The 13,051-nt window shown below is 53.8% G+C and overlaps 1 protein-coding gene across 1 annotated transcript; it reads left to right on the top strand.

Annotated features, from left to right (window-relative positions):
* The first annotated feature begins 325 nt into the window (after positions 1 to 325).
* On the top strand, positions 326 to 11,006 carry DNAJA2 (DnaJ heat shock protein family (Hsp40) member A2). The gene is made up of 9 exons (XM_040409028.1): positions 326 to 500; positions 5,601 to 5,660; positions 6,025 to 6,245; positions 6,325 to 6,405; positions 7,344 to 7,477; positions 7,832 to 8,028; positions 8,174 to 8,318; positions 8,404 to 8,531; positions 10,343 to 11,006. The coding sequence occupies exons 1-9, from the start codon at positions 423 to 425 to the stop codon at positions 10,529 to 10,531; spliced, it is 1,233 nt and encodes a 410-aa protein (XP_040264962.1). The 5' UTR covers positions 326 to 422; the 3' UTR covers positions 10,532 to 11,006.
* The last annotated feature ends 2,045 nt before the right edge of the window (positions 11,007 to 13,051 follow it).

The following is a 13,051-nucleotide window of genomic DNA, read 5'->3' as shown; positions in this document are numbered from 1 at the left end:
GGGTCTGTGGGTGACACTGTTATGGGGGGGTCTGTGGATGACACACTGTTATGGGGGGGTCTGTGGATGACACTGTTATGGGGGGGGTCTGTGGATGACACACTGTTATGGGGGGGTCTGTGGGTGACACTGTTATGGGGGGGTCTGTGGGTGACACTGTTATGGGGGGGGTCTGTGGATGACACTGTTATGGGGGGGGGTCTGTGGGTGACACTGTTATCGTCTGTGGGTCTCTACATCAGGGGTCACTGCTCCCCGCACACAGATGTCACCCTCCGGTAAGCAGGGAGGTGGGCGGCGCTTGGTGACGTTATCTCATCACGTGGTGTCGTGACGTCGCTCTCTGGTTTCCGGCCTCTTTCTGTCCTCGCTGCCCGGGTCTCTCTCCTCCTGTCCCCGCAGCAGCTTCCCCGGTACCGGCCATGTCCAACGTCGTCGACACTAAGCTCTACGACCTGATGGGGGTCCAGCCCGGCGCCACCGAGAACGAACTAAAGAAGGTGAGTGAGGGGACGGCGGCAGACGAGGCCTACGTACCGGCCCCGGGAGATAGGGGGAGGTGCGGGGCCTAGGGGGGGTCAGCCGGGGCTGTGCTGAGGGCGGAGGGCCCGGATCACCACAGGCCGCAGCTCCTCCTCTGTGGGATGTTATTACTCAGCTGCTTCTGCCGGGCCTGCCTGGGGGGTAATAACCACCAAGTGCCCCCCACCAGGCCTGTCTGGGGGGGGTAATAACCAAGTGCACCTCACCAGGCCTGTCCCTGGGGGGTAATAACCACCAAGTGCCCCTCACCAGGCCTGTCCCTGGGGGGTAATAACCACCAAGTGCCCCCCACCAGGCCTGTCTGGGGGGGGGGGGGGGGGGGGTAATAACCACCAAGTGCCCCTCACCAGGCCTGTCTGGGGGGAAGGGGGGGGGGGTAATAACCACCAAGTGCCCCTCACCAGGCCTGTCTGGGGGGGGGGGGGGGGTAATAACCACCAAGTGCCCCTCACCAGGCCTGTCTGGGGGGAAGGGGGGGGGGTAATAACCACCAAGTGCCCCCCACCAGGCCTGTCTGGGGGGGGGGGGGGGGAATAACCACCAAGTGCCCCCCACCAGGCCTGTCTGGGGTGGGGGGGGGTAATAACCACCAAGTGCACCTCACCAGGCCTGTCTGGGGGGGGGGGTAATAACCACCAAGTGCCCCCCACCAGGCCTGTCTGGGGGGGGGGGGGGAATAACCACCAAGTGCACCTCACCAGGCCTGTCTGGGGGGGGGGGGGGGGGGGGTAATAACCACCAAGTGCCCCTCACCAGGCCTGTCTGGGGGGGGGGGGGGGGTAATAACCACCAAGTGCCCCTCGCCGGGCTTGCCCCGGGGTAACAACTGCTCACTGCTGCACCTCATTGGGCCCATGAGGGTGTCACCGCCAGCACCCCGATGTTACCCCCGCACTGTGACCTCCCCCAGCACCCCGATGTCACCCCCGCACTGTGACCTCCCCCAGCACCCCGATGTCACCCCCGCAGCGTGACCCCTCCCCCAGTACCCCGATGTCACCCCCGCGGCGTGACCCCTCCCCCAGCACCCCGATGTCACCCCCGCGGCGTGACCCCTCCCCCAGCACCCCGATGTCACCCCCGCGGCGTGACCCCTCCCCCAGTACCCCGATGTCACCCCCGCGGCGTGACCCCTCCCCCAGTACCCCGATGTCACCCCCGCGGCGTGACCCCTCCCCCAGTACCCCGATGTCACCCCCGCCGCGTGACCCCTCCCCCAGTACCCCGATGTCACCCCCGCCGCGTGACCCCTCCCCCAGTACCCCGATGTCACCCCCGCCGCGTGACCCCTCCCCCAGTACCCCGATGTCACCCCCGCCGTGTGACCCCTCCCCCAGTACCCCGATGTCACCCCCGCGGCGTGACCCCTCCCCCAGCACCCAGATGTCACCCCCGCGGCGTGACCCCTCCCCCAGCACCCCGATGTCACCCCCGCGGCGTGACCCCTCCCCCAGTACCCCGATGTCACCCCCGCGGCGTGACCCCTCCCCCAGTACCCCGATGTCACCCCCGCGGCGTGACCCCTCCCCCAGTACCCCGATGTCACCCCCGCGGCGTGACCCCTCCCCCAGTACCCCGATGTCACCCCCGCGGCGTGACCCCTCCCCCAGTACCCCGATGTCACCCCCGCACTGTGACCTCCCCCAGCACCCCGATGTCACCCCCGCAGCGTGACCCCTCCCCCAGTACCCCGATGTCACCCCCGCGGCGTGACCCCTCCCCCAGTACCCCGATGTCACCCCCGCACTGTGACCTCCCCCAGCACCCCGATGTCACCCCCGCAGCGTGACCCCTCCCCCAGTACCCCGATGTCACCCCCGCGGCGTGACCCCTCCCCCAGCACCCCGATGTCACCCCCGCGGCGTGACCCCTCCCCCAGTACCCCGATGTCACCCCCGCGGCGTGACCCCTCCCCCAGTACCCCGATGTCACCCCCGCGGCGTGACCCCTCCCCCAGTACCCCGATGTCACCCCCGCGGCGTGACCCCTCCCCCAGTACCCCGATGTCACCCCCGCGGCGTGACCCCTCCCCCAGTACCCCGATGTCACCCCCGCGGCGTGACCCCTCCCCCAGTACCCCGATGTCACCCCCGCGGCGTGACCCCTCCCCCAGCACCCCGATGTCACCCCCGCGGCGTGACCCCTCCCCCAGTACCCCGATGTCACCCCCGCGGCGTGACCTCTCCCCCAGTACCCCGATGTCACCCCCGCGGCGTGACCTCTCCCCCAGTACCCCGATGTCACCCCCGCGGCGTGACATCTCCCCCAGTACCCCGATGTCACCCCCGCGGCGTGACCCCTCCCCCAGCACCTACCCGATATCACCCCCGCGGCGTGACCCCTCCCCCAGTACCCCGATGTGACCCCCGCAGCGTGATCTCATACCCAGCCCCCCCCCCCCCCCCCCCCCATGTCACCCCTTAATCTATACTGCCAGCACACTCCTTACAAGGCACCCCAATGCATGTTGTCTGGTCTGGAGATCTTCCTCTCTTAGGATCCGGCAGATTTTCCATTTGTTCTGGGGCATAATCCGCGTGGAATCGACTTGAACTCCGCCTCCCCTTGTAGTGTATCCGCCATGGATTTGAGATGCGCTTATCAGGAGTTGGGGGCACATGCACTCTGGACACAGCCGAGCATGCATGTATTCACTGTGGGGATATGGCATGTTGAAATCCAGCATCTGCTGCCGGGGTAGAGTCGGGGGCACTCCCTGCTTACTGTGTGATGAGGGCACCCAGGACGGGCGATGGCCCCCTCTCCGAGGGCCTCCATTGGTATGAAGTGTGGAGGTAAACAAGACGCGAGGAGGAGCCGCCATCTCCCTGCCTTCACCTGGGAATGAAACAGTGATGTCACAGCAGGAAGGAAAACCCATGATGTCAGCGCTGGCCACGGCTCTGCAGGGATTTAGCTGCATCTGTCGTATCCTAATTATACTCTGTCTTTGGAGTAACATTGTGCCCGGAGCTCGGGACTGCGGCGCCTCTTCTCCGTTCTGTGCCTCTCGTATGGGAGTAGTAAGTTTACTCCGCTGGCTAAGCCTGGCACGATGGCACCAAAAGACATTGGCGCAGAAACGGTCATGTCCTTTATAAAGGGTGAGAAATGAAACCCCAGAAGCTCGGTGAAGAGAGGCGCCTGTCCGGGGGGGTGACCCGCCCGGTTATTCAGGATGGTCCGCCATCTGTGACACCTGTAATTAGTGGTGATGTTTGTGCTCAGTCACGTGTCCTGCACGTTACCTCCTGAGTCACACAGCAAATACGCAGGGTGACATCACCGAGCGCTGCCTGCCAGTGCTTTGTCTGGGGTGCCACTTGTCTACTACGGCTTGGCATCATTGCTAGGGAACTGCCGCTACTGCCAACAGGGCACCTTAGGGCAGGGGTCCGGCACTCGGCCAGTTATACGGGCGGCACATAAATATTTTTTACAGTTGACACTTTTCACGTTCATTTGGAATCCAGGGACGTCTCCTCTGATGTAGACCTCTTTCCTCATCTTCTCCAGCCAGACCAGACCGCCATGACGACTTCCAATACTGTGCCCGCTGCACTCCACAATGCCCATATACAGTGTAGTGCAAAAATAATGGTGTCATCCAGATACCCCCCCCCCATAGTAATACTGCTCTCAATAGTAATAGATGCCCTCAGTGCCCCACTATAGCGATCAGGCGCCCCAAGAGTGCCCCTCCATTAGTAGTTCTCCATAACATTCACAATTATAATGCTCCCACTGTGCCCAGTAGTAATGGTGCGACCAAAGAGCCACCCGTATAAATAAGCCCCCCCAGCAGAAACAAGGCCCCTCTACAAGACACCCCTTTAGAGCCCCCAGTGGTAATAAGGCCCCCTAGAGTGGCCCAAGTATTTATTATGCCCCCCGCAGTAACCCCAATAATTATAAAGCCCCTCTGCTGTGCTCCCATAGCTATTATGCAGGGGGCCCCAGTAGTTATGCTGGTGGGGCCGACATATAGTCCGCTCTCTGCGATTCTGAGTTGCCGCTTCCGGGCAATGGTGCTCGCAGTGACATCCCCGCGACCTCGGGTTCCAGAGCTCGGGAGCCACGACCAGGTGATCAGACACCTGCCTCAGGACACACGTGACCACGCCATCGCAACCTTCTGCGTCCTTCTACTTCCGCATAGGCTTCAGGCCTAGTGAACTGCAGCAGGCATGGGAGCCAGGGGCATGTCATAAACTGCCAGAGACAGGTCGGTCACCACCCGAGGCGAGATGTGTCCCTGCTGGTCACGGGCCGCAGATAATTTCTTCAGGGGGCCGTGTGTTGAGCCCCCCTGCCTTAGGGTGTATTTCACGTCTTTTAGTTTTGCGCACCAGTTTTCGTATTGTGGCCAAATTGTTCTATTTCTGCAAAAAGGTTCCCGTCTCAGACAATGTTGGCGTGTCTCTAGAATGTGCCACCTACCTCCAGAACGGGCCCCTCGAAGTGAAGGAGAGCACCCTGCGCAAGCGCGTCTCGCTCTCCAACGCTATGAGAGTTCCGATATTCCAGCTGTCAATTATAAGTGAATGGAGCTGTGGCGTATCCTAGCGACATGCCAGCAAGGTCTGAGATGAGACCACCCTTTTTAAAGGGATTATTCCTCTCTGGCAGAGCGCTGGCATGTTGCTAGGATATGCCATGATTTATTATTTCTATTTTTTTGTCCTTTTTGCAATTTTTCTTGATGCTCCCACTCCCGAGCCGAGCGCACTCTTGGATGATCGAGTAAAATCAGTGGGTGCTGCAGTCAGCGCTCTAATGTATACGGCCAGATTAAGGCCGCTGGCACACTGTAAGGTGGGCGATGTGCCAATGAGCCTGACGCAGCCTGTAAACATAATGGAACTGAGCGGGGTCGTAGTCGTGTCACAGATTTCACTCATTGCCATGGAAAAGGTCAGATCCGCCGCTACATAGTCCACCTGTCACCTGCAGAAATGTGAGAGGCGTCCCCAGATTCTGATAAATGAGGTTCAGGGGCTGCCCCCTCTAGTTATCTATATATTGTGTAATAATCCGTATGTCTTCCTCTTGAACAGGCGTATCGCAAGCTGGCGAAGGAGTATCACCCGGACAAGAACCCCAATGCCGGAGACAAGGTGGGTCAGCGAGGGTCCCCGGTCTTATGAATTATACGGAGATCTTGGTCCAGTGAGCGATCGGCTCTCCTGTGTATGGCCACCCTAATATTGACCATGCAGCTGTGTGAGCGGGACTAGGACTGTTTCAGCCTCCTGGTCATTATACAACCATTACATAAAACCTCTTTGACCCCAGAGTAGACCAGCTCACCTCCATGCCCCAATGTCTCCCAGATCCATCATCATCTGCTAGCTACAGATATATAACAAGCGGACTCCCCCTCGAAGGGTAGATGTCCCCCGATCATCTCTCCAGAGTGTTTTTGCACGAGTTTCGGGGAAGGTTTAGATCTTGGCCTCACGCAGCTTCTTTTATTTCCAGTTCAAGGAGATCAGCTTTGCCTACGAAGTCCTATCCAACCCAGAGAAGCGCGAGCTGTACGACCGGTATGGGGAGCAGGGCCTGCGGGAAGGAAGCGGAGGCAGCGGCATGGATGACATATTTTCACACATTTTCGGCGGTGGCCTCTTTGGGTTCATGGGTGGACAGAGTCGAAGTCGCAACGGCAGACGAAGAGGAGAAGACATGATGCACCCTCTAAAGTGAGTCTCGCTGCGTGTGTGTGTGCTGGACGACGACAACGCCGGACCCCCGATATAACCGCTGTGTTTTCCCCCTTAGAGTCTCATTGGAAGATTTATACAACGGAAAGACCACCAAACTTCAGCTCAGCAAGAATGTGCTGTGTGCATCCTGCAGCGGGTCAGTCTTTGTTTCATTTCTTTACCGTTTTCAAGATCTCTGCTTTCTGTCGGTCAATAGAAACATTCTTGTTTACACCGAGAGGTTTATTACTGCTCAAGGCTGAGGGTTTGGTGCAATGTGTCCGGTCTCTGTGAGCTAAAGCCATCAGTAGTCCACCTTTCCTCCCCATCGGTGCAGGTGTATAACGTCACTTCACAATGATTCCCTTACGGCAGGGTGCTCAACCTGCGGCCCTCCAGCTGTTGTAAAACTACAACACCCATCATACCCTGCTGTAGGCTGTCCGGGCATACTGGGAGTTGTAGTTTTGCAACAGCTGGAGGGCTGCAGGTTGAGCATCTCTGCCTTACGGGATGCTTTAGATGGAGACAGTTGTAACAAGCTTCCAGCTGGGAGAAGTAATGGGTCTGTATAGGGGGATAAGTCTGATTTCTGGGGGTGCCACCACTGGGGCCCCCATCAATCATGAGAACAAGGGTCCTATGAATGGAGTCACTTCCATTCCAAAGTATATGGAACTGCCAAAGACAAGCGGACTACAGCGCTCAGTCTCCTAGATGTGAATGGAGTGCACCCGTGTGACCACCGTTTCTACAGGACTCGGGACCCTCATTCTTAAGATTGATGGCACTTTCCAGAGATCAGACGCTTGTCTTGGATTTTGTGGATAGGGGATAAGACTTGATGAGCCCTTGTGTATTCCCCATAATCCTAGGCCGGCATATTCTACAGTCCCCTGTAGGGGTGGCACTCCGTATACTCCCGTGACTCATTGGTGTCATCGCTTAACCCTCACCTAGCAGTAAAACGTCTTCAACCTCTGAGGGTGGTCTTGGATCGTAAGAAAAAGCACCCAGAGGGGGACAGAATGACCCACTAACGTACATCAAGCACTATACATTAGCAGAGTCTAATACGACCATTTATTTCCTCAGACAAGGCGGTAAGAGTGGAGCGGTTCAGAAGTGCACAGCTTGCAGAGGTCGGGGTGTGCGTATAATGATCAGACAGCTGGCTCCAGGCATGGTACAGCAGATGCAGTCCGTCTGTTCTGACTGCAATGGGGAAGGTAAGAAAAATGAGGTTCTGTGTAGAGAAGCGTCCGCTGGGTGTTTCCTTGTCCTGACTTCTCTAATCCGTCCCCTTTCAACCTGAGTGACTGGTCTAACGTTCCTGTACATCAGCATTGGTATCGTTAAAATCCTGTGCGTTCCAGAGGTTGCACATGCGCAGTGACGGTCTCTGCAGAGAGAGCAATGGCCGCCTTGATGGCCCGCGCCACTGTTTGCTGCGTCCATGGTAAACCAATCAGGATAAAATGGGACGGATCACTGATGAAAAGCCAAGGCCGCCTGACATTCTGCATGCTGTTTGCAGCTGTCGGCATGGGAATTGCACTTTTCTTATGCGTTTTTGTCCTTAGGGGAAGTAATTAATGAAAAAGACCGCTGCAAAAAATGTGAAGGCAAAAAAGTTCTGAAAGAGGTGAAAATTTTGGAGGTTCATGTGGATAAAGGCATGAAGCACGGGCAGAGAATCACATTTGCCGGAGAAGCAGATCAGGCCCCTGGGGTTGAGCCGGGGGATATCGTCCTGGTCCTGCAGGAGAAAGAGCACGAGGTAAGAGACGGGGGAGGGTGGGGGTGCTCCTTGATCATTTATGGTTAACTCGTGAAATACTCTGCGCTGCTCCTGCCATTATCAGCCGATGATCTTTCATTTCCTTGAGCTCTCCGTCATTATTAACCATGTATGTTGTCTGCAGTCTTTTCAGAGAGACGGCAACGACCTGCACATGACGCACAAGATCGGCCTGGTTGAGGCTCTGTGTGGCTTCCAGTTCGCGTTCAAGCACCTCGACGCACGGCAGATTGTTGTCAAATATCCCCCAGGAAAAGTCATTGAGCCAGGTAATAAGGGCGCCCCCTCCTGGTCAGTTACTCCCACTCTTTCTACATGACTTGGGGTTTGACTCCTGTGTTCTTCATTGACCAGGCTCAGTTCGTGTGGTTCGGGGTGAAGGCATGCCTCAGTACCGCAATCCCTTTGAAAAAGGCGACCTCTTCATCAAGTTTGATGTCCAGTTCCCAGAAAACAATTGGATTAACCCAGAAAAACTCACGGTGAGTCTAGCCACATGATCGCCGCGGCATGCCTGCTTACTATGGTGCCAGACACCTGTGAAGGTCCAGCTTTTAATCCCTGTTTTTAGGTTCAAAGTAGAGGACAAAGCTCCAGATCTGCTGGTCTGAAAATTCCTTCTGCCTGTAGCCACCACTAGAGGGCGACTACTGCATAGTGTGGAATTATGGGAGGGGGAGTTATCATTCTTCCCTATGCCGGAAGGCATCAATTTGCTGTTTGTGACCTTTTCTTTTTTTAATGCCATTTGTGACACACTTTGTCACACGACGTTTCTCCACCGCCACTTTACTGAAAAGGGGGCATGATGATGCCATATTTTCATTTACAGTATTTTTCTGGTGAAAAAGACTAAAATCTATGGCAGGTAAGGAAGGGTTGGCATAGATTTCAGGTTAGGCGCACTGACTGGCAACACAAGGGGGGCTATCATAGACTGGCATAAAACGCCGCCCTATGATCAATTCCTCCCCATTGAGTTCATTGTGTAAACTGTATGCAGTGAGCTCCCCCTACTGGTGGCTGCAGCCACCTAGAATTTTATTAACACTAGGTCTAGGCAATTGAATTGGACCTCATTAAATTAAAAAAGTAACAGTTTTAATTGTTACAACAGTCACATCAGAAGGTAATGAAGTAACTGGAACTTAAAGGGGTTGTCTAAGTTCAGAAAAACATGGCTGCTTTCTGTTTGTGTGGAATTGCAGCTCAGTCCCATTTACTTCCATGGAGTGAAGTTGCAAAACCTATCAACAGGTGTGGCGCTGTGAAATAAATCAGTCCCTTTTTTTGTGTTCCTCGGCAACCGCTTTTAAAGGGTTGTTCCAGACCGTTATCCCCCATCCACAGGATACGAGAGTGCTGCACTCAGTTATGTATGGCAGTCCCATAGAGAGTGAGTGGAGTGTTGCATAACCCTCTGCTCCATTTATATGGGGGCATGTAGATTGGTGGTTGTCCCAGTGGTCAAACCCTTGCTGACCAGCTACTTAAAGGGGTTGTCCGCTTTTTACTATTGATGACCCATCCTCAGAGGGTAGGTCATCAATATCAGATCAGCGTGGGTCCGACTCCCGACACCCCTGCCGATCAGCTGTGGCGAAAGAAGTGCTCGTACCGGCGCTGCCTTCTCTGCTCTGTTTACCTGCTCTCCGCAGCACTTGCAGTGGTGATCAGGTGTAATTACAAGTGTGGCGTCCCCATTCACTGCAATGGGACGGCTGCGTCTGTCCAAGTGAGTACTGCAGAGTTGTCCCATAGAAGTGAATGGGGGCGCCATACTTGTAATGACACCTGCTCACCATGCAATTGCTGCGGCGAGCAGGTAAACAGAGCAGAGAAGGCAGCGCCAGTACGAGCCCTGCCTTCTCTTCAAACAGCTGATCGTCAGGGGTGCCAAGTGTCGGACCCCCAACGATCTGATATTGATGACCTATCCTGAGGATAGGCCACCAATAGTAAAAAAAATTGGACAACCCCTTTAACTCTAATCCTGTGGATGTGAAAGGTTTCTCGCTTGGCACAACCCAATTTAATAGGATTGTAGGGGAGGTAAAAGTGGACCGTAGACTTGCAGTACTCTGTGGTTCCCAACCTGCTGAAGCCTGTGCCATGGGCTGTTAGGACATCCGGGGGGGGGGGGGGCGCATTGCATTATATTCTGTTACCCACCCCTAATGGTTACATCTGCCATATTTGGTCCCCAGTGACTTCCAGTTGGGGTGCAGTGGATACCAGTATATATGGGTGTCCCCTTACATAGCAGGTCATTGAAATATCTTTTTATCCACAGGAACTCGAAGATTTGTTGCCAGCCAGACCAGAAAGCGCCAACATCACCGGAGAAACAGAGGAGGTAGACCTTCAAGAATTTGAGAACACCCGTGGCTCCGCAGGAGGACAGAGACGCGAGGCGTACAACGACAGCTCAGATGACGAGAGCAGCCACCACGGCCCCGGCGTGCAGTGTGCGCACCAGTAACCATTTCTACACACAATTGCACAAAAGGATTTTTCTTTCGAATAATTGTTTTTTTTGGCTGTTTTCTTTGTTCCTTTTTTTTTTTTTTTTCGCGATCCAGCGCAACGCCCCAATCAATCCTTCTGACGGACAGCTGTCGCTCTACATGTTCCTTTTTAAATTGGTTCTATAGTATTTTCCGAGTGATTCATTTAAGACGTAAAACTAACCACAAGGCTTTACCTGCAGATTTGACTGTTCTATAGCGAAACAATAAAATCCTCCCTGAAAAGGAAGCGAGGACGAGGCCTGAATCTGCTGCTCTTTGTACCGACCGCTTGAGTTGTTATCAGTCCGTGTAGTTTTACGTTTCCTGTTTTACGTTCAGACCTGTAAATGTGTAATTCTTTTTTTTTTTTGTTCTGGAGCTGTGTATTTGGCTGCACTTACATGACCTGCTACGTATAGAATAAACAATTTCGTGGTCTGTACTCTGCGGCAGTGTGACATCTGATAGATGAATGACCCGGCAGTATGTCTGGTGGGGGGGAGCTTCTGATACCCTTTCAAAACTAGAGAAAAAAAGGGGGACTGAAGGATCAGTGATGTTGCACGGTTACCACTGCGTCCTATAGGGAGCAAGGGAAAGTCCGTATATCCAAATCCCTTGTGTTGTGGCTTAAAGTGTTATACAGGAAAAGATATTTGAGGTCATCAGATCTACAGGGGGGGGGAGACACCATGGACCCCCGCTGATCAGCTGTTAGACGATGCCTTGAGAGCCGCAGCCTCTTCCTGACATCGCTGTACATCCGTCATCTGGCCTAGTTGTAGCTCAGCCACATTCAAGTCAATGGGACTGAGCTGCAATACCAGTCACAGCCACTATACTATGTACGGCGCTGTGCTTCGAATGCCACATCGCTGATCGGCAAGGGTGGCGGGACTTGGACCCCTGCTGTGTGATGACCTAATATTATCTTTTCCAGGATAACCCCTTTAAGAAGATTCATAGGGATGTGCCCGTCACCAGCCAAACATGTATCCCTAACTGTGGGGAGTTGTAATTCATGAATTTTTTTATTTTTTTTTTCTGCATGGAAATTGACATGTGGAGTGGATTTTTTAATTCAAAATAATTAATTTCTATTGTAGGTTTTCACCCCCCTCAGTGTAGCGCTGTTCAGTCCTGTGTCACACGTGGTTTTTGCTGGGACTTGTCCATCCTGTGTCAGTATACACTAAGGGTATGTTCACACTGCCACCGTTGTTCACTTTGGATGCGGTGGACGCCTTCACAGCTTAACTCCATTGAATAGAGCTAAACCGCGAGCAGACATCCGCCGCAGCTCCGAGCGGGGTCTGTGCACAGGCTGGCCGCACAAATTGCAGCGCTGAAGGCAGACGCCACATCTGGAATTTTGGCATGGATTCTGTTCCAGAATTCTGGCAGCATAAACCGCCGTGTGAACGTCCTCTAGAGGTATGTTCCCACGGGGCAGGTCCCTCTGCCGAAACACCAAATCGTGCAGGTTTCATCCTCTGCCTTGTGAGCAGTGAAATTCCACAGCAGAAATCTTACCACTCTGCGGCTTCAAACTCTGCGCCGCGTGTCACGATATCTGCAGTTTATCGGTTACCTGCATGTAAAATCTGTAAAAGAATGCATCTGCTGCATATTAGTGAATTGTCCGAGGCCCTCCTGTCTGCCCTTTACGTGTGGATGGGATTTTTAATACCCCATTGCCAGGTGACCCAAAACACCACGCAACAAAAAATAACTTTTCGTCTGCTACTGGGCAAAAACCATTTGTCCGGACTTGTAATCCGCACACTCGATTTAGTATAGAAGTCGGAATTGTTGGAACACGTCACGAAATTTTGCTATGCATAAGTATGCCTAAATGAATCAAGCACTTGGAAAGCATTACATAATTTTGAACAATTCCCTGATCTACATCAAAGTTTGCATAATAAACAGTGTATGAAAATGTAATGGAATAACAACATTTCTAAAAGTCTCGTTTTTCAGTTTAAAAGTCTTACTTGAGCGAGGCCCAGTACTGTTACTGCTTCAGGCATCTGCTTTTGTGTTTGTGAACGGTCATATTTTCCCAGCAGTAGTCCGCCATCATGTTGGGATTCCAGCGGCCTTGATACCTGTTCTCAATTGTAGAAATATCTTTATGGAACCGCTCTCCATGCTCGTCACTTACGTGTCTCAAATTGGGTGGGAAAAAGTCAAGATGGGAATGTAAGAAATGCACTTTCAATGACATCCGGCAGCCAAGTTGTTCATGTGCTGTAAGCAGGTTGTCTACTAATTCTGCAGAGTTTGCAGCTCGTCTGTTCCCAAGGAAGTTCTGCACAAATTCATCCCCAGCTGTAAGACGCCCTCGCTTTGTCAGATTCCTGCGCTGATCAGAAGTAGTGTATTTGCCACATATGTAGCAGAAATTGTCTGGATCGTTAACACATTTGCGTTTATCCATGTTAAGTTTCAAAACTGATAGCACTATAACAGATCACTTTATCAAAATC

This window comes from Bufo bufo, chromosome 10 (genome assembly GCF_905171765.1).
Source record: "Bufo bufo chromosome 10, aBufBuf1.1, whole genome shotgun sequence".
Lineage (NCBI taxonomy): Eukaryota > Metazoa > Chordata > Amphibia > Anura > Bufonidae > Bufo > Bufo bufo.
This window is presented reverse-complemented; position numbering and strand designations above follow the sequence as displayed.